We start from the raw sequence: 23,824 nt of genomic DNA on the forward strand, positions 1-23,824 counted from the left end.
CCCCTCCCCCTTCAAGCCGCCCTGGCTCAGCCCCCGGCAACGCGCGGCGTTCTGCTCTCCTCTCCTCCCTGCAAGGGCTCAACTCCACTTTCAGCTCCTTCAGACTTTGGCTGCTCTTGCCATCCGGAGGCTCCCTCCTGCCGGTCCGGCTCCTCCTGTGCCTGCCTCTCTCCGCGCTATCCCGTTAAAAGGCTGCAGCTGCCGCTCGCTGAGCCAGTCGTTGGTTGACTCCGTCTGGGATGAAGGCTGGAGGTTACCGGCGAGGGAAAGGAGACCTCTAGGCAGCTTTCCATTTGCAAAGTGAGCGGTAATTGCGAGGAGACAGCCTCCCCAGTTGGAATCAATAGTCTGCTTTCTCGCTGCTAAGGGCACTTTGGAGCAGTAGTAGGTCACTGAAGTAACTCCAGCACGCTGCTGACTGCGGAGTTGTAAAGAACTACGTGCGAGTGGCTGCAGGAGTGCTGGAAAACGCGTCCCTGTTGCCAGGGACGGAATAGTTCTCAAGTCATTAGAGCTTCTGGTCCTCTCCTTCCATTACACAGAGAGGGTCACTCCTGGGAGGGATGAGGATGAAGCAGTGATTTCTCTAAGTGTCGCTCTCGTGGAGGGGCTTAAAGCTGGCTTGAGAAGCCACCCCCTACTGCTACTAAATTCAGATTTACCTGAATTTCCCCAAATCTCTTCAAGCACAATGCTAGAAAATCTGAATCTTCTTCGGACTTTTGGGGGTTTTTTCTTTATCTTCTGGACAGCTTTTAACACAGCCTTAGTGGATGTGGTTGGATCGGAGCAGCAGATCCCCCTGTCTGTGTAAGTGTTTTCATGGTATTTCTCTCAGGACTGTGCTCAAGGATGAGAGTTGACTGCTCAAGTTCCTATTTCTTACTGCAGATATTTAGCTGTTCAAGGCACCTTTGCTCCTCTGTCATCTGTTTCTGAAATTGGGCACCACTTTAAATTTATTCTAGTGCATGTGTTGATGGAGTGTACCGTAGTAGAGCTTTATTTTAAATACTTCTATTTACCGAAGTTCACATTGTTATGTTAACTCATTGTTATGTGAGAAGTTACCATTCAGAACCATTCTGCTGTTTTATCTGCTCCTTTCATTCGTGTGTAAACACATTGTGTCAAAGTGTGTTTCTGGGCAAGATGATTGTTTAAATTTTAAAAAGTGCAGCTTGGGTGGTTTGGAGTCAGAGGCCTCACCTTGGCAGAGCATCTAGCCTGTGCTTGTACTTGAACAGCTTTGCTAATCTTTTGCTGTGCCTAGGTTCCTTTGTGAGCTCCTCAATGCAAAATTGCTTGAATCCTTATGAGTGCAGCTGAAGCAGCTACAGTCTGTGTTGCTTGCTATGACATGTGTATTACATTTCTTCCTGCCTCTTTTTTTTTCTCCCTCACAGTGTGAAGCTCTGGGCCTCAGCGTTTGGTGGGGAGATCAAATCTATTGCTGCCAAGTACTCGGGTTCCCAGCTCCTGCAGAAGGTAAGGATCTTTTTGCTTGTAATAAAGAAGGTTGTAAAAGGGAAGATGGAGGCAGATTTAATTTTTTAAATAGAAGAGCAGAACAGTGCATCCTTTGGTCTAAGATCTATTTTTGTATTGCATACTGGTCCCTGATGACTCTTTGCATTGCACTGCACTGTTTGGAGACTCCTTGATTAAAATGAGTTGGTTTTGAGAGGTGTGGGTTTTTTTTGCTTTCATTTGAAAGTAAACTCTGATGTGTTTTTTTTTAACTTGTAGTCTAGATTGCGGGTATTTTGTCTGGTTGCTGCATTGTGATGATCGTGTTTCTGTGTAAAAACAGCTGCTGCTTATGAAAAACATTAACTTCATTCAAAGAGCAGAATTAGGGCATATTTTATTATTTTTACCCTATGCTGTATGTATGCAATTGACTGTATTGGGAGAAGAAGGCTGCACTGTTGTTTGTCATCTCTGCAGTTTTTACAATCCCATTATTCCCCAATCATCTCAACCCAGTGCTGGGATGTATTACATCATTACAGATAAAAGGAATGAATGTGGTTATCTTCTTGCTCAGCTGCACAGCTGGGTAATAAGCTAGTGAAGTATTGCGAAAACTTGAGAAATTGGCATAAGTCTACATAATTTGGGCAGAAAGGGATGAGAAAGCGGATTTGAGTATTAGGCATATATCAAAGACTGCATCTAGACTAATTTAAACGTGCAGCCAATAATAAAGTTCTATATTGTAGGCCGCTCATTTTTATAGCAATTGCTGAAGAAGGCATTGTGAAAGACTGAGGGAAATATGTTGAAGGTTTTAAGATTGTGATTTTCTGGCATTTATTGTGATCCTTAAAATGTGGTGTGGAAATGGAAAAATGTTGAGATGCTCTCTGACTACAGAAACCAGTCATTCAACCCATATGTTAAATTTCTGCTTGTTTTAGAGGTGATTTCTGGTTTTGAATAACACTTGTTTGTTTGCCTATGAAGGAAGAGCTTCAGCTTGTAGCACTTATTTTGAAAGGCTTGTATACTTGTGAGATTATGTAATGGACAGTAAAGGTAGCAGTTCAAATAAACAGCTTATACTGTCTGCAGAAAAAGAAGCAACTAACTTAATACTTAAAGGCATGGGAGATCCTCAGTATTATGCCTTCTCATTGTTATGTACCCAGGATTGTGAAACCTGTCCTTAACTATGCTGCAATACAGAGAGAGCTATTAAGAACATGAATAGTTGAGGTCTTTCAATACGTTTCAAGGCCATTAAATAGCTTCTGTTGAGGAAAACTTTTAATGTAAATGAGGACATTTAATATTTATTGTATTTTTAGCTCGTGTTCTTTAAAATCTTGGTATAGTCTTCTATCTGTATAAACTCTTTAAGTTCATAATGCAGATGGACCTTTCAGTTTCAGTTAGTATCTGATCAGGTATTGTTAAAAGGCTTGAATTTTTTTTTACGGCCCTTAACAAGCAACTACATTTATTTAACTTTGGAACAGCTCCATGTGCAGCCATTTTTGAACTAAAATGACTTTAAAACATTTTTGTCTATCAGGAAAATATGGAATATGTTGTGTTTGACAATGGTGCTAAAATCCACAAACACTAAGTATAAGATCATGCTTCTATTCCTCGTAGTAGATACATTGTAGATATAGAATATATGGTTAATTGTTTCTGTAATGTGCTTTTCCCTTTGTAGTATCCTCATTCCTTCCTATAGGTTATTATAATTGTAGGCAATAGGAAGCTATTCACTTTACGTTTTCATCAGCATTCTTTCTGTTTCACTAACAAAACCCTATTCCTGTTTTTAAAGGTAGACAGTATACATTTATTCCACTTTGTTTTTGTTTCCTGCATTTGTTATGGTATTTCATCACAGAATTAAAGGAGAAAGATGGAATGCAGATTTGAGGGTGTTTTGAGTTCATTTGTTCTTCTATTGCATCCTCTACTCTTTTTTTTTCCCTCTTTTCTTGCCTTCTGATTATAATAGTTTGAGGAAAACTCTGGTACCTTTCAATTTCATTGAAAAATTCCATTTGTCTGTCCTTTTAAACTTGCCATTTCTTAGTGTTGGCCATGTCAGATGAGTCTGGATGACAGACGATTTTAGCATGAATCTTTTTGTATTGTTGTGAAACATATTTATTTTGTAAGCTTCTATGAATAAAAGCATATCAAACTTGAAGATTCGCAAGCATTTTCATCATGTGAAGTCAATGGCAGAAGTTGTCATAACAATTCACCACAGCGATAGCACATTAGTGCTGTAAATCCAAGCATGGTTGTTTGTTGTTTTTTTCCTTCCTCTGCCACTAGCCAGACATGAAGAATCCATTCGGTGTTTACTGTGTGCTGAGTGATCAGAATTAATGTCTTCTTAAAGGCAAGATTCCACTTGTAGAGGCAGAATGCCTTCTAATCTTAAGTGGATGAATCAATACTTTTTGATCATGAATTAAGCATCATTAGTGAATGAAGATATAAAAATGTGTATAATTACGTATTGCGCAGTATGGATTTATTAATTATCAACTGCTTTGCAGTGCCATTTAGTTTAATAAAAGGTTGACAAATGAAAAATTAATGTAAAGGCTATTTGGTTCACTTTGTTAGCATAGATGATGTGTGCTACTTTCAAAGAAACGGGTGATAAACCGAGGTCCTATTGACACAATCTTTTATGCAAATGCTTTACTCACTAAAATTCATGAGACCCGTCTTGAGTTTTCATTGAGAAAATGAAATTATGTGAGATCCTCAGTTAAAAAAATGGTCAGATTGTAACTCTGAGTATCGATACAGGTATTGCAAATCCTGAGTATCGCTGCGCTGTGAACAGAAAATGAGTAACCAGCACTGCAGTCCTATTGAGTTTTGAAATGTGTAAGAATATTTTCATCACTTTTTTTAAAAAAAGCAACGTTGTTTATCTCAACTGAGTGTTTTTATAATTTCATTCTGTTGTAATAATCTTCTCTGAGTATATCGTTACGCCTTCTAACACTATGTGGGATATACGACTTTTCCTGCAATTGGCTTTAGATAAAATACAGGGACTGTAAATAGTTCAGAAAATAATAATAATAGCTCAGTAAATATTTTAGAAGTGAAGATGAGATTTTAAAGCAAATTAATACTTTTAAATGTTTTATTTTAATGCTGTATTACTTTCAGAGTGAAGGAAGGCCATTCTGTGTTCAAAACACCAAGCATAAGAAAATAGGACAATATTATTCGTAAATTAGCTGGTTTATGGAGGTTTTACAGTTGTCATGTAGATTTGGCAACATAAATGAAGCTGTTTGGTGCATGCTCTTCACCTGGCTAGAAAATACTTCTGGGGCCTAAAATCTATTCAAATTTTAATTGTTTCTTAGGTTACCTGTAGCACAGTATGACAGAATTTTTTCTCCTCATACTTGGAAAAGGCATCTGCTTTATTTGAATCCTGATGCATCTTCAAACTTTTTTTTTAAACACTGATCATTTTTTAGTTTGAATGTTAGCACAGCCTGGTGGCAAAGCCAGGCTTTTTAAGTATAGGATGAAAGCGAGGGTTAGGTCCCAGGAATGGATTCATTTCACTCTATGATTATTCCTCCAAAATTCTATGCTTAGGGAATGCATTGTTCACGATACAGTGTTCATGATAATGATGTGTGTTCAGTTCTATATGCTATTGCAAAGTAATAGTAGCAGTAAAATGCAAGTAGGAAGTGGAGGTAATTTGCCTTCTGTTAATGTTAAAAATAATTGTCATTTGTGCAGTAAATCTCTAATATCAAATAAGTCCAATTATTTCTATGTGTGGTGGTTTGTGCTTTTAGATTTCTCTTGGAGAAAACCATGCATACTCTGAGAAATTCTTGATTTGGTCTTGAACGGTAAATAGTAATTTATTACTACTATAGGAACACTTAATAATTGAATATGAACTTTTTTTTGAGAGTTCTACCATTAAGGTTTCTTGCTGAAACCTCTTGCTTTTTAAAGCCCTCACAGAATTTCCTTATGTAAGTTGCTTAATGGAGTCTTCAGTGTTATGTAAGCACTTACAGCCCTAATTTCAAGCAGTTTGTCTGCACATGCCCACTCATTTCAACATTATCTTCATTGTATGAAGAGTTCTCAAATCCATTGTAGTTTCTCCAAGCAACTCTTTCCATCAGTACAGAATCCCTATTTATAAAGGTTCAAAATTACATTTTGACTTACCACCTAGTGCTGTATCTTGTTTCTTACAACTATGAAAATGTCAGTACAAAGCTAATAGAACAGGGTGATTTAGATCAGTTTGCATTCAGCTGGCGTATCTGATTCATGTGGTACAGTTATCTTTAGTTTTAATATGTATAATAGTGACTTAAATTCTCACAGAAGTTTAGTACCATCATCTTGACATTAATTGCTTTTATTCAGCCTGATGTTTTTTCTGGTCTTTTTAGGCTGTTTTTTTTTTTTTTTTTTTCTTTGCTCAAGACTCTTCAATTACTGCTGCTGCCTTTGAAGGAAGGGTCAATAGAATTGGGATGTGCATTTCAAGCTGCAGATATGGACTGCCTTTTTGATTATTAATTTAACTTTTGCCAGCTGAACTATTAATTTTAATCCTGCCAAAAAGTGATAGAAGAAAAATCACCCAATATATATATATATATGTGTATGTATATTCATATAAATGATATAAACAAACCCATCACCAAAACCCACAACAAACCTGTAAGACGTCTATGATTTTAAACAAACCGAAACAACAAAATCTAGCCAGGCAAATCATATTAAGCTTCATACTTCTGAACTTTGTATTATGCAAAATGTCTCTTATTCCTGATTTTAATAATCAAGCATTAAATGATAAAAGAAATTTGCGTCTTAAAACACTTAAATTCTGATGGTTAACACAATGCCACAATGCAGGTCTTAAACCCTTCTCCTCTTCAATTTTTCCAGGCCATGTAAATAATGGAGTAGTTCCTCATGTCAAACTAGTTGCTGAGTACGTTAGTGTTTTTGCTACGCACTTAGTGTTATTATGTGAGGATATAGAGATAAATTATTTTGCATAGATATCTTATTTTTTTCTTCTTTTTCAAGAGGAAAAAATGTGGTACTCTGTGGGGAAACCTGCTGGGTCCAATCCTGATTTTCAGTTAGTATATTGATCTGGAGAGAAAAACATCATAGTACAATCTAACTTTCAATAACGTGGTTTCCTTTTCTCAATAAGTTAACTGCAGTTTTCCTTCTTTCTTGTGATGAAGTCCTGCCTTTTCTGAAAGCATTGGGTAATTTTGTTTTGCCTTTAAGTTGGAACAGCATCTTGTGTGTACTTACTCTCATCTCTTGTTCAGATGTTTTTCAGGAGAATGAATTTCTTAGTATGCTTTCAAGTACATGAATTATCAATCATCATCTTTAATATTTCTTTTTCTAAAAAAATGCAAGACCCTGCTTAAAGTTGTGTTGAATTTGTGCTCTTCTCCTACCAGTACTCTGTGTTTTGTAGAATTTTTTTGTCTTTCCAAGTTTTGCAAGTATAGCATGATCCTCTTGTGTTATTAGAAGTAAATATTTTCTATTGCTGATGTATAACACAAATAGGAGATGACTTCTGTAAGTATGATAAGTACCTTCCACTTTCAATCATGTTTTTTTAATGTAGAAATTGAGCAGGCAATCCAACTGGAAAGCATCAGATCTTGAAAAGAGATGAATGCTAATTTCTGTACTTAATGCTTTTAAGGTTGGTTGTTTTCTCATCCTGCCTCAGAAAGTGCTTGCATTTCAAGGTGAAAAGTGCTGCTCTCCATGCAGATTGTTTTCACAGAGAAGGTAAACTGCCATGAGTTGAAGCTGCATTCTGATGCTGATTCACTTTTGAGCAACTGCTAATCAATACTCTATACTTTCAAATGTCATTACTGTTCTGTAGGGTACAATTTTTTTATTGCTGATAATAAATGGTTACATGTTGTACAATACAAATTATATATTGGTGGCATAGACAGTATTTTTTTTTTTTTTTTTTTTTTTAGGTTGATGTAGACACTTCAATAAGAGGTCTTTATGAAATACCTTCATATGCTATTCTCATGAAATTCCCATCCTGCTTTTTCTACGTATAAAACTTTTTTCCCAACTGTGGACATTCTTGTGACACTATTGAGCATCTTCCCAAAGATTAAGTACTTATTTTGTGAATGACAAAATCATTACAGTCTTTGCAGTTGAAAAACAAATATGTGCAAAAAAGCTTTTTTGAAAATAACACTTAGAATTTGAGAAGGGTCTTGGGTACCTTTCTAGGAGTGATAAATTCCAGGGACAGATGCTTTCCTAAAATATCCTGCCTTCAGATTGTAAAGGGACCAACAGAAAGCACTGTCAGACTTTCTGGGTTGTGCTTGGCATATCTCAAATGCTTGCAGTGCAAGGCTATTGCCATGACAGCCAGTTGAAGGCTGATATCAGGAAGGATGATTAAGTATCATATCCTGCCCTCTCAAAAAGATAGTCCTGCTTCTTACAAGAAAGTTTTGGCTATAAACTTACCTTTGACAAACTTGTTACTGTGAGCTTGGTTGCTCATGACCTTGGCGTGGTGTACCTGCAAACTTAGCAGGCATAAGGGGATGCCTGAGGGAGACCCTGGGAGATTGTTATCTTCTTCATCTTTGTGTTTTTGGTGGTTGTCATTACTGCCTACTGGTTTGAGACTATGACCTCTGGACAAGTGTGCTTATCCCACAGCCCTTCTCCAGTGCCTTAGGCTGACACTAGAACTCTTCAAACAGGCCTTCTAAATAGACCAGTGATCAATGTTTTTCCTGTCCATTTTTCTGACTCTCATTCTTTCTCCATTTTTCTCAGTTTTTTTTTTTTTTTTTTTTTCTCACTTTTTCTCATAAAATTATCAAGTAATTGCAGAACCTATTTTGGCTTCTTAAAACCCGTTTGTCTCATTCAGTTTAGTTGTGAAGTTGCAAGGCTTATTTCAGCTCCCTTAGAGTTATGTTGTTTAGCCACAAAGTTTAAGTTAGATTCTAAGTATTAGAATGCCAATATTTCAAGGGTAATTATGTGCCAGTATCTAGATTCTAGATGTATCTAGCATCTAGATGTAGTATCTGGATGCTCATTAAAATGGATAATTATGTGTGGACTTCTGTATGTGTCTATATGTATATATATTTTTACCTTAATCTAACTTGAGGTATTTGTGAATCTAGTCACCCCCTTCCATTCCTTATGGACAGGATCTGACACAGAACTCTTAGAATTTTACAAAAGCACTTCTGTATCTTTCAGCTCCTGACTAGCACCTTGTTTCAAAGGATGATATTATAATGCATGAAGAGATTAGTCAGGAGAGACAAAGACTTGCTCACACAGGACTTTACAAATGTTAGAATCGGTGTACCAAATTTAAGCTGGAAATGAGTAGTAGAATCCAGAGCCACAGACCAGCATAATACTCTCTTACATGAGGGTTGGCTTATTGCACTTTTCAACTAGATCTTAGCTGCAGCTACGAATCACAGGTTTCTGTAACAATCTAGGCTTGGATTTACCAAGGATAGCAACTAAAATAGAGAAAAATCTTGATAGAGGTCTTAGAGCACACAAATTAAAAATGAGAGAGATGTATAAACAAACTCTTCTTGAGTTTCTTCTTAAAAAACAAAACATGGTGACCTAATCTAGTTTGTAAATTGGGAATATAGTACGATAAGTATGTGTATTTAATTGTTTTAACTGAAGCATGACAGATGCTGACCTGAATGGTTGGGTGTGATCGATAGCAAATTTTTTTAATCTAGATTTTGTTTCTGGTTCATAGGAGAGCATTGAAAATATCTTTGAGCTTCTAATAGCTTCAGAATGTTTTCCTTTGGGCTACTCAAAATGTGGAACTGACAGACTTTCCTGAATTTTGTGCAGGTGGCAGTTTGCACTGATACTTCTCGAATTTGAACACTGAGTAGATCACTGATTAATATTCCTCTGAATACGTTGATACTGAATTTAGTTCTTGGGGCTTCATGACTCTGCAAAACTGGTTTTAAAAACAAACAAACAAACAAACAAACAAACAAAAAATTCAGCAAAACCCCAAACCAAAGAACTCCTTAATCTTCCACTTCTATGTGTGAGAGCTATCTTCCTCTCTTCTACAATGGAACTTTTAATAATTTATGGGATCATGGAATAATTAGTTGTGGAAGAATGGTTTAGAAGGTCATTTAACACAACTTTCTGCTTAAAGTAGGGCCAGTGCTGGCTTGAGGGCAGATTTCTTGGGGCTTTGAGTACGATGTCCAGAATCTTCAAGGATAGAGATGTTAAAACCTCTTACTCCAAATTTTGACTCTTAGGATGGAAAATTATTTGCTTAAGTTGGAACCTCTCACTTGAATTCCTTACTGCTGCCTGTCTCTTCTGTTGTGTTATGAGTTCTCCTCACTACAGCTCCTTACTACCCATTCCCTACCTTGAAGAGCTGCCCTAAACTGTTATGCACAATCTTGATGGATCTTATCCATCTTCATTTATAAAGGTCATTAATAAATATGTTAAAACCAGAATTCTACAGTATGCACGCTTGAGGAGCTCTCCTTGCAAATAGGCTTTGGGATCACTGTTAATGAGCATTGCCTTTTGAGCCTGATTAGTTTTTCCATCCATCTAGCTGTCCTACACAGACCATAGATGCCATAATTTGAATACTGTGATGCTATGGGAGACATCAAAAGACATTCTGAAATAAGGTAAATAACATGTACAGCTCTTTGCTCGTTGATAGGTATGTTCTTTTTGTTGTAGACGGAAGTCAGGCTGGTTACGTGATTCTGTATCCTTCAACATTAATAGAAACATCTACGCAAGCAGTTTTAAGCAACTCTACTAAGATGTCACTGGCTTGCTGCAAAAGCAGTTGCCCATGTTTTATTCAAAGGCCAAATAAATTCAATTTGAAATGTACTTGTTATTCTCTCTTATACCTTTTCCTCTTATATTGTCAGTCTGGAAGATCTATATGCTTTACATTATCTATGGTATATTGTACTATTGCCTTCCTTATTGTGAAATACCCACAAAATGTAAGACCTAATAAAAATCACAAGAAGTGCTGTGAAACTTAGCTGAAAAATTGTCAACTACAGTAAACAAATGGAAAACTTAGTGATTGAAATTTTTGTAAAAGTTTTTTTGATTGTTGAACAGCCATTGCCTTTGTGTGTTTGGATATAAATTTGATTTAGTGAAGGGAACTTGTATTGCCACCATTCTCTTCTCTCTATTGGATCTGAATTTCAGCAACCCAAAAATTTGACTCTTGAATTAAATCTCTCTACATAGCAAAAAATAAATGTTTGTCTGAAGTTTACTTTTTTAGTAGACTTACAAGGGAATTCTCAATTCTATCAGTTAGGATTTCAATTCTATTTCATTTGATATTTGTTTCTCCCAACTCCTAGTTGTCAGGGCAGGCTTCTGTTAGGCCCCAGTCATAAACCATATTGTACAATCTTTTAGGTGTTTCAACAGATTTCATCATTTTCTTCTCAAAATCATTCTTTCAAAATACTTGCATTAATATTACTAGTTCACAAATTAAACTCTCTTCTGTCTAATATTCAGGTGGACTTTCTTCCACAGATACTCCTCATGGTAAAGCATGTAACGCTTCTAGTGGTTATGAAGCTTTGAGACTAGTCTCAACTAACTTGATTGCAAGAACTGGAAGGCTTTTTTTTTTTTTAATTTGTCATGGTAACAGGAGTACTTCCCTTGTAAGGGAAGCACTCCTTAGACTTCCTTGGCTAAACCAAATTCCAGCTCCTAGTTACCTTGCTCCAGACATTTTGTTTTGCTATGTTTATCAACCAGAGTACCTTAAATGAACTTGGTGTCGCACAGAAATCATTTGTCATCTGGTAAGAAGGTTTAATACCTCGTATGTTTTCACTTCAGATTATTGTGCTGTAGCTGCAAGGAGCTTCTTCATGCTTGTGCACAAACAAGAATTTGACTTGCTTTCCTGAAAAGAAGGAGTTGAACTATGCAGTCATTGTATTTCCAGCCTGCTAAATATAAGATACTGACAGTGTTATTTGGAAGGTATTGTAAACAAATTTGGTCAGACAACTGCACATACACTTCCTATTGTTCCTCTAGGTTGCATTTGAACACTTGTTTATTCAGTAAACTCCCAAGAGTTTATCAAGCTAAGCTGCTAATTTTCAAGACATAAGAAAAAGGTTTATGTACTATGGATATTAAAGTTTGATGTGTTGGGAACACATCGTTGGTCACAAAACCAGATAATTATCTTCTAAAGTGACAAAGCTTCAAAGATGAAAAGCAGGAATATTCAAACTTCAGCTTTACAGCTTTACCTTGAAGCAAAATGACTATCATTTTATGACAGCTGTGCCAAATCTGACTGCTGAGCTGTTTGTACATGATGCTATCATATTACATTAATAGAAATTTTCACTGATAATGAAAACTGTAGGAGGCTAAGAGTAAAGCTTTATGTTATGACTTGCAGCCATTGACTATCTGCATCCAACAGATTTATTACCCCCTACGCACATTGTGCCTTTTACAATATCTTCTGCAGTTTCTTCAGTGAAGTACAACAGAGAGATGATATTATAGATGGCTCTGTACAAGAAGTCTGAGTACTCCACGTTTCGGATGTCCCCCTATCATTACAAACTGCAACATGATTTCACAGTACAAGTAGAGACGAGATCTGACGTTCCTCTGGAACTTACTGTGCAAAATACTGAGTGAAAAATAAAAAACACATGAGGATTTCTTTTGGCCACCTAAGCTTTAAATTTCCTGTTAAAATCAAAGTAGAGGCTGAGATTTCATCTGGATGTCTTTTTATTCTAGGTCTATGATAACTCCTTTGATGGTCTGTTCGGGCAGTGAAGTGATCAAGCATAGTGTTAGAATACACCCACAATATCCTACGTACGAAGTTCAGGACTTGTAGTAGTGATGTAGTTTTTTTCCAGAATGCCATAGGCCTTCTATTGAAAACTAGAATGATAGCAAGGTTTTCCACAGATCACTGCCCCTGACCCAGTGAATTTTTGGTGAGTTAAATAGAGCTGGCAATACTGTCCTTTGTCTCAAATTTCTAAATGTTAAAGATCCTTGGATTGGGAGCAAAGTGCTTTTTGTATGGGGAAATTTATGTGGTAAAAAGAGCACTGCAGAGGTAAGGCTGAGTGTATGGAATTGGTCAGCTCTGAGAACTACAAAATGTTAATATGACAAAAGACTGCTTTCACTACTCAAAATACGCATGTCCTTGTGGCCATAAATAACTACAAAATGCCCAAATACACTTTTTTTTTTTACTTCTGCTGTTGATTTTTAGTATCTGTACACTTAGTTGTACCCTAGATGGCATGTTGAGGAAGAAGAGATGAGACTCCTTCCAAAATTAAATGGAAGCTTTTTGTTGTAGCGCAAGCAGGAGGGTTTACAGCACTATTCTGGTAGGACAAATTGCAGGGAGTACTCACTGTCAAGAAGCTAAAGCAGTCCATGTAAAACAACTAAAGGTGGCAACAGGAACACATAAACAAAAACAGAATGCATTTGAGGGGCAAAGGAGCAGAAAAGTATTTTTCTCTTCAATGCAACTGGAAAATACATTTGTGTGAAATTCAGTTAATCTCTTTATTATGGTGGTTATTGGTTATTTTTCATGAAAATGTTAAATGAACAATTTTCATAATAAGCAATTTTCGTATTAAAAACATTTAAGCCATAGTAAAAAAATTGTTATTTTTTCAAATAGATGAATGCCATGCAATTTTAAAACTTTTGTAAAAACTGGAAGGAAGTGGAAATTATGTGCTAATTTAGGAAAGGCATCTGAAGTTAAACTGAATGCTGCTGAGTAGAGAATTAGATTTACCTTTTCTTTAACTTAGATTCCCAGATGCTTAAAATTTGAATGTTTTCAATTTTTTTTTTTAAATGCTTGACTTAGAATCTTATCTGCTGAAGTTATAATCTGTACACTCCAGTGTAATAAGAGTTCAAGTGTGTACAAAATTTGGCACTAATCCTGTCCAGTCCACCTTAAGCATGTTATTAATATAAATATATGTTTGCTGAATAGAATTTTCTCAGTATTATGTCTGGGGAGTTTCACGTGAATGAGAGCTGTAGAAAAATGTCGTTAGAGGTCCCAGTGTATGTGTTGGAATAATTCAAATGTTGCTCTGTAGAATGATCTACGGCCATACTTCCATGATTGTGTTCTATCTTGGATTATGAGCATGCAGGAATCATGTAACTGAAAACTGTAATTATTCTGAATATAGATTCTCAGATAAAAGCAGCTGCAAACTTAATTTTTCACAAAAATCTTCAGTAAAACTGATATCAAGAGTTGCAAAAATTCCTGTTCCTCACACATATCTTCAGTGACTATCAGATGTTATCCTCTTGGTAGTCTAATAAAATCTTATGGCTTCCTGTTGTGAGCAGTAGAACAAGAAATCTAGGCAGGTCGTACTGTGGTTCCCATTGCATAAACTTTACTCATTTAATAGCACTATTTCCAATAGTGTCATTTAGCTCTTTAATTTGTCAGAGGTAATATTTTTATATTTTAGTTACTAACATGAATGTTGATACGTTTGATGGCTAGCTGATGCAGTTGTTAAATGGAGTTGAATAATACCAGTTCTGCTTTGGAAATCTCCAAAAAAAGAACTCTCGTGGTCTTGGTTTTACTTCTGACCCGCTGACTGACCATGTGCACATCAGTTCTGATATATCCATCGCACTTGGTATGCAGAATTTTCTACATTGTTTTCTGTAGCATGTTTTAATGCTTTTCTTTTTAAAAATCTAATATTTGGATGGCAACTGTATATAAAATTTACTTCATCAAGATATTAAGACACTTTCTAATTTGTATTGATTGAATGATTAATTGATTGACTAAGCAGGTCTATTTTCTGAGCCATTCCATATAGTAGTAGTCCAGTCAAAAACAGGCTTTAAAACTTGAATGAAAACAAAATGAATACAAACTTAATGCTGTTATTTCAATTTAATTTAAGAATAAACTAATTATCAGAAAATTTAAATTCACATTAGTTCAGGAGTAATTGAGAAAAAGGCAGATATTTGTTCCTGTGAGTGGCACTTGTGCAGTAGCTTTGCGCCATATATAATAAGGCCATTTTTGGTAAAAGCATGCATTCTTTTAATGAAAGGTACTGGCATAAAGTATTGAGTAGCACAAACATTGTAAAGAAAAAAGATGATACTGCATTGACCATTGTGTCATGACTGTTGTCATAGGGTAGGGAACTGAGGAAAGGAATTTCTGCTGCACTGGCAGCTAGGTATGGTGCAGTCAGGTAGGTCTGTATCTATTACAATTGCATGTTTCTAGCAAGCTTTGAAAGCAGTTCTTAGAGTGCTGACTATTGTATAAATCCCCAAATGATTTTTTTTATATTCACAATAGTCACGTATAGTAATTAGACAGCTATCTGTAATGAGACTGTATTCTGTTGGAGAAAAGATGCAGACTGTTTGAGGGTACAATGTTCTTCAGGCTGGGAAATGCTGTAGTTTTAATATGAGGAGTAATTATAAATCTCCTTGATGGTTTCATATTAACTCAAGATGTAATTTTCTTTAACTGCAAAAGCGTGCATTCTTCTCCAGCTTTTACTTCTCAGTAGATAGGAAGTTAGAATTCAAAGATTGCTTATCTTCCTTGCTTATTTGTCTAAAGAGAAGAGTAACTGTAATAGAAGCACATTTCTTGTAGGTGAACAGTAAAATAAAATTGTCACCTAGTGATTTCAGTATTAGGGTTCTTTACTCTTTATTTCCATCCAAAGGAGCGTGAAATCACTTTGTGGCCCCAGCTCTTCTCCTTCCTTACAACATGTATGAAAAATTGTGTTTTTCCTTTTTATTAAGGAGTGGCTTGATATATAACACAAATTCTATTTTGTGCTCATTCTTTTCTTCTTTCTGATATTTTTTCATTTCCTTCTCCATCCATTGACCCCACTTCAGAATTCTGATATTGCAATAAGTAATTTTTTTAGACTGCAACTCTACTTAATTCCATTTTTACGTTTACTCTTGTGTTTTAATTTCTGTGCATGCATGCATTTGTATGTTATGTATTTTAAAGATTTATTAATACATCTTTTTTTACCGGAACAGTCTCAGTTCTTGAATATGTTTCAGTAGTTATATTTTAAGAAATACAGTATCTAATCTTAATGTTCTTGGATCTCTGTATCTCTAGAAGTCATCTTTTGCCTCTCCTGTGCCTGTTGCTTTTGACTGGAGTTAGCCTCCAACTTCTTAGTTGTAGAATACCGTCTCCTTTTGGAAATGTAAATGATTCTCCATTTGTTCATAGTGATCTCTTGCACACTGCCACTCTAAATTAATTGTACAATGTTTGATATGCTGCTGATATTTCCAGATAAAAGAAATGAGAGTTGTATTTTCATGTTTTACTATTTATTGCTCTGTAACCCTTCTAAAGCTAGAAGAATTGCTCAGGATATGGGGTGATGTGGGAGGGTGGGATGAGAAGGAGAAGCATGAATAAAAAGGAAGATTCTGAAAATATTTTGAAAGATACTCTCAACAGATAAAATGTTCCCCAAATTTATCAAGGGCTTTTTTTTTTTTTTCCTTTTTTTTTTTTTCTTTTTCTTTTTCTTTCCCCTTTCTCTCACTACCAGCTTCTTAGTAGTAGCCTGTTAAATTTCTTGATTGATTTCTTGATTGCATTTGTCAGATCCAGGTTCTGTTAATGTGTCACTGGAACTGTTGGGTAAGCTTGAGCAAATGGCTTTTGTTCTTTAGACATCCTGTGTAGTAGTAGTAGCATCTGTGAGGCAGTCCAGTTCAGTTTGTGTAAAAATAGCTCTCTGCATCTACTGCACAATTGTGAAGGCGTTATCCAAACTTTGTTCTTTGTGCCTACAACTCTATTATCAGAGAGACTGCAGCCCAGTTCTCCAGCATGATTCATTCACTGTCTCTTGTCACTTGTTGCCAAATTTCTGAACCATGAAATGATTCCAGCTTTGGATAAGGATTACAGGATACACTTGCTTTTGTAACCTAGATAGCCAAATTATTACAGAACAAAAAATAACCACAGAAAAAAAGTCTGTAGAGCCTTCCCCACCCTTCCATTAGAAATGCAAAGATTTCTGTACCTGTAAAGGGATAAAAACACCCAAGGAAGGTGTTGCTATGTAGGTGAAATTCATACAGACATGAAAGTATGTCCCTTATTCTGGCCTTCCTGAACTGTAGAGAAAGCATTGTTCTGTTGAAGAAAGAATTGTTCTGTTGTACTAAACTACAAATTAATGTCTATTATATAATTAATCTATTATAAAATGTAGAAGTAGCAGGGAAAAAAAGGCAGTAGGTGAAATTGGATATGTGGGCCATTATGCAAGGGGAGCCAAGTCTATTGTAGTCTGACCTTCAAAGAGCAGAACTGATTGATTGATTTGCTTTTATTTTAAGTTCCTTTGATCTTTCAAAAAATTCCTTTGCATATAAAAAAAAAAATCGCTATTAATTCCCTTACCAAAATGGTGTTATATTCTTTTTAAAATAAAAAAAAATTACAGACCATTATTGAGTTAAGCTCTTCTAAGAAATTGCTTTCCATACATCAGGAAATCTTTTCTTTTTGTTTCTTGACATTTAAATTTTATAAAGTTTTCCAGCAAAACTAGCTGTCATATGGTAAGCATTCAAGGTATTCAAATAGATTGAGTTCTTTTGTAGTTTCTTTTAATCGACAGTACAGGTATTTTGACTTTCTCTTAAAAGAAAGCTTTTGAATCCTTTATTTAGTACGCTGTCTATTTTTTAGCATCATTCAAGATGCTCCATTTGGGAGATAAGGTTAATTTCTTTTAATATGTATTATTTTAATTAGAAAGTAACGTTTAAAATTAATACTAACGTTTCTGTTTCATTTTTTTGTGAAAAGGTTTCTTAAGCAATTGAAAATAATAGTGATTAGATACTTAGACCAAGAACATTAAGCACCTTGTACTACAAGAAATGTCTTAGTGCTTAGCTTCTGTTGTAAGGAATTGCCTGGCCTGGAGCTGCAACTGTATGGCATGTTTAGGAGCAAACTGAAAATACTGCCCCTTCTCAGTAGTGCACTTTGACAGAGAATAGGCAGGTAGTGTTCTCATTTTTTTGGTACATGGTTCAAACAAAAAGTCAAACTGAAAAAGAAAACTAACAAGTAAATCAGACTTGAGGAATTGCTGAGATTTGATGTGTAGCTGACCCCAGAGGGAAGGACTTCTCAGGTTGTAAGAATGGAGGCGTAGCCAGGTGCAGTTCTCTATAACTCTACTTGTGATGCTTCTGAATTTAGTTTTTGCCCCAAACACTGTTGAATCTGAATTTACATATGTGCTCAAAGGAAGCAATTTTATCTGATTACAACTTTAATCAATTTAATCAAAGGCTGATTATTAGTGACTAATTATATGTTCCTGATATATTCTGCCAGTTATCTGTCCTACATGTAGATGGCAAATTTTAAAGACTGCCGTGTGGGTTTTCATTTCTTCATCTTTCCTGTGCACCAGTTTTGAGACACTGAGAGTTAGTCTGCTGCTGTCACATTTCCATGCAGGCTTGGAGTCTAGGCTAGGAAGAAAAGGCTGTCTCATGCTAGAGTACCTGGAAGCTATAATGTGTCTTTTGGCCTTTTTTGGATCAAATGAAACCTTTGGACACTTTACGTTCTTCACTCTGAGTTCTTTGCTCTTGAAGTTGACCTATTTGCAGGTTGCTTTTTGACCCTTAGTTCACTTTATTCATGCTCAGTAAACTTGTAGCACAATCTCTTCTTTCTGGATTTTTTGTTTATTTCAATCTCACCTTCACATTGCTCACTCTTCTGCAAGATAAGGCCTCTTTTAAAGTTTGATTTCATTACCAAAATATCTTGAAGAGACATGACAGCACAAAGAATAGGTTAAAAAAACACAATACTTGCAGTTTTCCAAAATTTTTGTTCTGGATAGATGAAAACCAACCAAAAAATTTAAGTTTCAGAGAAAGCAAATGGTTGCAAAATGCTTTACTAACATATTGTTTAAGAAATGTACAGATCTGTTGCTGTTGAAACAAAATCACACTTGTTTTTTTTCTCCATAGAACTCCTATCCATTTCAGTGTTATCCATCAGTAGCAACCTTTACACTGGTACCTGAAACAAAAAGTACTGGATTTTGTTTGAGGCTTTGACAACACAGTGGGGGAAGTGGAGAACTTTCCATAGCAGTAGGTATCTGCCTTGCCATGGTTCTTTTTTCCTCTTGTAAAGAGTTGTCTGTTAATAAGTTGCTAATACTAGGAGGTAAAGTGTGACTGTGCCAGAAAGCATTAAGTCACACTGGGATTCTTAGTTGTACTGACTGGTAAGACTGACAGTCCCTGCAGTGAGTCCTTGGTGTCTGGCTCAGTCTAGTCCATGCTTGGTCTATGAGCAGATTTTTAATTAAATGCCATCAATTTTACGCTCATGTACCTGGAATAAAAACAATGGCAAAAAAATTTAACCCTCCTCCTTTCTGGGTAAGCTGCTAAAAAAATCCCTGCTTTCAGATTTTGCTGTTCTTCGTGTGCTGAGCTCTTTTCCACCTCAGTAGAGTAGTAAGCAGTGATAGTTACAAACCACACTTGTTAACATGCAACAGATATTTATGAGCACTTTACAATTTACCTTTTCTAATACTTTATTAATCTGTTTTTTTCATTCAGCTAACTTACCTATCTCCAATGAAGGACTGCAAATTTTCAAGCATCCTCTTCCATCTTTCAGAATGTTTTTCTTAGCCAGTGCCATGTAGAAGGCAGGCTTTCTAGGTAACCCATCTTGTCCTATTTTCAAAAATAACCCCCTCAGTGTTTCTGCAGTTTCTTGAGCATTTTACTTCTGTGATCTGTGCTTTTTCTTTTTTTTTCCCCTCTTCTTTTTAGTCCTTGCTCGTGGCTCTGGAATTTGGCGGTTTCCACCTTCACTGCAAGTCAAAATACCTACAGCCTTTTTCAACCTGCCTTGACTCCACTAGCTTAACAGCCTTGTCTTTCTTCTTGAATAAGGTATAGGCTCAGTGACAGCCTTATAACAGGCAGCCCGAAGAGTGGCTGTGAGAGCAGCATGGCTTGCGATCTGTTCACTTTTCCATTTGTGTGCCTGCATTGGAAAGCAGCCTGCCTGCACCCTGCCAGTTCAAAAATCCTGGGCAGTGCACGAAGGCACTGAGCCATACTGTACCCAGAGCTGCCAGGTGGGGGAAAGTGGTCCAAAGGTATTCTCAGCCGTATCTTCAAGCTGGCTGTCCACAAATCTAGTCTGAGAACTTCTCACCACATAGGATGTTGAATGGATGCATGCCTGCCGTTCTGCTTGTCCTCATGTTCCCTGATGAACCATTGCCTGTGTTTTATCTTATTTTTTTCCCCTGTAAGCTGTGATGTTATTTCAACCACTGAAGAATCTGAGGAATTTGTAGGAAATAAACCAAGCCTGATACACAGTTTAATGCTCTTATCCCTTTTGTCCCTGTCATTTGGTCTCAGTATCACAGCTGATGCGCTCATATGGAAGGTAACCTACGTTGCTATCAAGTGATGAAAATGCACAAACCCAGTGCTTTTTCAACATGGTGAAAAAATTACAACTCCAACCTTTATAGAATTTATTATTACTTATTTATCTATCTATTTATTTATTTATTTTTTAGGAAAGGTCAGACTAATGTTTAGATTTCCCTTACAGCCCAGTTCCAATTTACATCATTTCATGTGTGATGGGTGCTATTTCAGCATTTTTATTTTCTGATTCAAGGGTAATTTGAGTAAATGTCACCTGTTACACTGCTGCAGCAGACAGAAAGTACACTGGATCTCTAATAAGCTCTTATTAGCTTGACCTGTTTTGTATTAATTTTTTTTTTTTGTTTTGGGGCAAGTTCTGTAATGCTGTTTTTACACTGTTAAAATGAAAAAGTAATTACACAGCTCTTTAAAGCACTGTGTTTTGAAGTTTCATGATGCAAGACTTTCTTCTGAGCTTTACAAAAAAAAACAAACAAACAGCCTGACATTTCTTAAGTATCTTGATTCTTTTTTTTCCTCTGTTGTGCAGAACTTTGTTCTTGCATCTTGCATTTACTGTTCTTTGTCACAGGATGGCAGCATGAGTAAGATGCTAAGAAGGTATAGCGGTGAGGCCTTGTTTATATGCTGTGAAGATTTGTACAGGGTTCACATGTTGCTTTTCAAGGTGAGGTGTCAGATGTATGTGGGTTGCTGTAAAAAGAATGTCTCCTATTCATTTTCATGAAAACTACAACAAAGACAAAGAGCAAAATAACAGTCTTTGATAGAGCAAATTCTGAGCTATAAAGCACTATTTTTCAACATAGCTACCACCATTAGTTGTGTGTTTTCACCAGCCACAAATGAGTCTGCATGCCATGCTCCTAAAAATCTGCACCAGTGGAAGTGTGACCCACAGTTGCCACTGCTGAAATGCAGCATCCGCATAAAAACATACCTGACCCAAATGCCTCGTTCCCTAGACTTCATAGAAGTTTGCAGGCTGGATCCATTCTGAAATAAGTGATTTGATCACTGCCTTAATCGGCTCCTGGAGAAAAGCTCTTGCAAAATACTAGTTTGCACAGGACAGCTGTTCTACTAGTGATGCTCGTGTCAGGTGCAGTGATTGGATCTCAAAAACATACCGCATTTCTGAAAAAATACGCAAGAATCTGTAGATCTACTCAGGCAGAAAAAACGTTCCTGTTTTTCCAATGAAGTGGTTCTTAAACGTGTATTTATATTTTCAGATTCATACAAAATCACAGATCAAATTCTCTTGCCTTTGCCTTAATCCTTGAAACTGTAGGCTTAGAAACATTTGATATGAATAAAAGGAAGCCTTCTTTATGACTTAGCACTATTTTTTTTTATTGTTGTCACTTAAATCTAAACTCTTCAAACTTAATAGCTTTAATTTCCTCTGAATTATATTCCCTGCTGTTTTTGTGTCCTGCTTGACTGTTATATTTAGGAGCTTCCTAAGTGAAAATTCAGACTCTCAATGCTTGTTCCAACTCAGAGATATGAAGAAAAACATTCTCCTTGTGCCTCCTGGAAACTGTCTGGACTGCAGACTGAATTTTTCTCCCTAATTCCATAGAAGAATTCAATAGAAAGATCTTAGGACATGTCATTTTGTCACAGTGCTATGCCTTGCAGAGGACCCAGACAATACAAAAAGCAACCTGGGTTCACCTGTGCTTTTAGAAAACAATTTATCTGAAATAAATGTTTGCTTTCATAGCTATGTGATTTCTAGAATAGCTATGGCAGTTGTCTATTAGCAAATGATAGTTTTCAGTGCTGTGTCCACCAGTATGATAAAAGGACTTGTCTTTTTGTGAAATGTCTTTTCCTTTCCTATGATGTTTTCAACTGGAGATGAATGAAGCCATTTGTGTTGGGGAGAAAAAAAAAAAGGTCAAAATTTTTGAAGGGAGATGATGCAAGAAAATTTAAGCAAGATTTTGGTGTATGATATGCAGAATTGACTCAGTTTTTGTAGTTTCTATTATTTATGCATGCAGAATAACTGATTTTGCAGACAAATATTAGCAGTGGAAAGATAATATTGCTGTGCAATAGGTGACAATCTCTATTTTCTTTACTTTTTTCAGAGGAATAATGATTATAATTATAGGATATTTGCAGTCGAGAGGGAGGAATTGGTAAGATGTTAGACTTCTCATGAGTTTTGAGTAATAGATGTGCTAATATATCATTCAGTGTGATTCTGGCTGTGTGATCTTTCATCCCTTCCAGGCGTCTTTCATATCGGGTCTTCATTTGCCCCTGCAGACAGTTCTGCTGTAAAACACTTAGAGTAATATCTCACATAAAGCTAAATCAACCACAGAGCTACCAATGTCTTTGATCAGTTCTGTGATGTTTATTAGTCACTTTCCTTTTGGGAATTTCTGCGTCCCTTTGAAAGCATAAAAGAATTCTATGATAATATCCAATTCTGCATCCAACCGAGACATCACTGCTGCTGAAGAGGTGTAGGGCTGGCAGTTACCCTCCCTCCCCCCAAAGATGCTGTTGGTGTTGGTCCTGAGTCTATGGAGGAGTTCAGCAAAAAGCAATATGGAGCTTTTCTGCTTCTGCCTGGAATCTAAGCAAACTTGCTCTGTAGTGCTCCCAGCTGTCAGTAATTTTTAGAAGCTTTAACTATATTGCTCACTATGCAGATTTACAGTTACAAACTTTGTCCATTTTATTTTGAGAGTGGTTCATGTCACTTCTATTCATTTTTTGTGTATTGAGTGTTATTTCAGCTCTAATTTGTTTGACGTTCTTGCTAGTAGTATATTTGTATTCACAGAAAAACATGTGAACAATTTCATCTATTGATGCTGTACAATGCTCCTATTAGATATACAAGTAGCATTTGAATATATCCCCCAACCATTGTTAGGCCTCTTCAAATGATAATGTGGCCGTGTTCCTCTATGAGGCTGATGCTGCATAAGAATGAGTCTGCAATCTTCAAGGACCTGTGTGTTGTGCTAGCAGTGACCAGAAATTGAAAGTAATTGCTTCCATTACTTACACAGAGAATAGCGGAGAATCTGTGGTTTCATTATGTTCATTAGTTTCACTTGTAGATCAAAGCCATTAGCAAATCATAGCATTTCAGTCCAACAGGCTGTGTTGGGGAGCTCATCATGTTTCCCATGATGGTATCACAAGCAGAAATAGAGCAAAAAATACTTAGCCATTCCCTAGATGTTTCTACATGAAGAGGTTTGGTATAAATCAGTATGAGTTTTAAATCCTCTAGTTGTTCTATATTAGCTCCACTAAAAATGACTTTGTGCAGTGCGACTTGTTATGCAGTGGTAATATATATATATATATGTATACACACACACACACACACACACACACACACACACACACACAAATCTTATTGGCTTTTTTTTTTGCTTTTTTTTTTTTTTTCTTGACAGAGCTGTTTCTGTCTGTTTGCGAAGAGGTAAAGGCATAGGAAGATTTATTTTCAATTACCCAGGGAAGAGAAATTATGCTTATTTTGTCCTTTTTGGTTAAAGGATCAAACAAACAGTAACAAATTATCTTACATAAAGGCGATCTCATTGTAGCATAACTAGAGAGCTGCAAAGTTTGTGTATTA

General features: G+C 36.2%; 1 protein-coding gene across 6 annotated transcripts in view; it reads left to right on the forward strand.

Annotated features, from left to right (window-relative positions):
• CACNA2D3 (calcium voltage-gated channel auxiliary subunit alpha2delta 3) overlaps positions 1–23,824 on the forward strand; it is a 466,453-nt gene that overhangs the window by 69,081 nt on the left and 373,548 nt on the right. For 5 of the 6 annotated variants that reach the window (XR_008205698.1, XR_008205697.1, XM_052678866.1 and 2 more), the window contains exons 1-2: positions 16–810; positions 1,407–1,488. Coding sequence is in view for 3 of the 6 variants with exons in the window: in XM_052678866.1 (XP_052534826.1) it covers positions 692–810; positions 1,407–1,488 (201 nt within the window). In the remaining 3 variants the exon portion in view is untranslated. Of the gene's footprint in view, positions 1–15; positions 811–1,406; positions 1,489–23,824 lie in introns of those variants that run through there. The other variant, XM_052678868.1, reaches the window with a different exon arrangement.

The sequence above is a fragment of the Tympanuchus pallidicinctus genome, unplaced genomic scaffold (genome assembly GCF_026119805.1).
Source record: "Tympanuchus pallidicinctus isolate F22 unplaced genomic scaffold, pur_lepc_1.0 scaffold17, whole genome shotgun sequence".
In the NCBI taxonomy this organism is placed as follows: domain Eukaryota; kingdom Metazoa; phylum Chordata; class Aves; order Galliformes; family Phasianidae; genus Tympanuchus; species Tympanuchus pallidicinctus.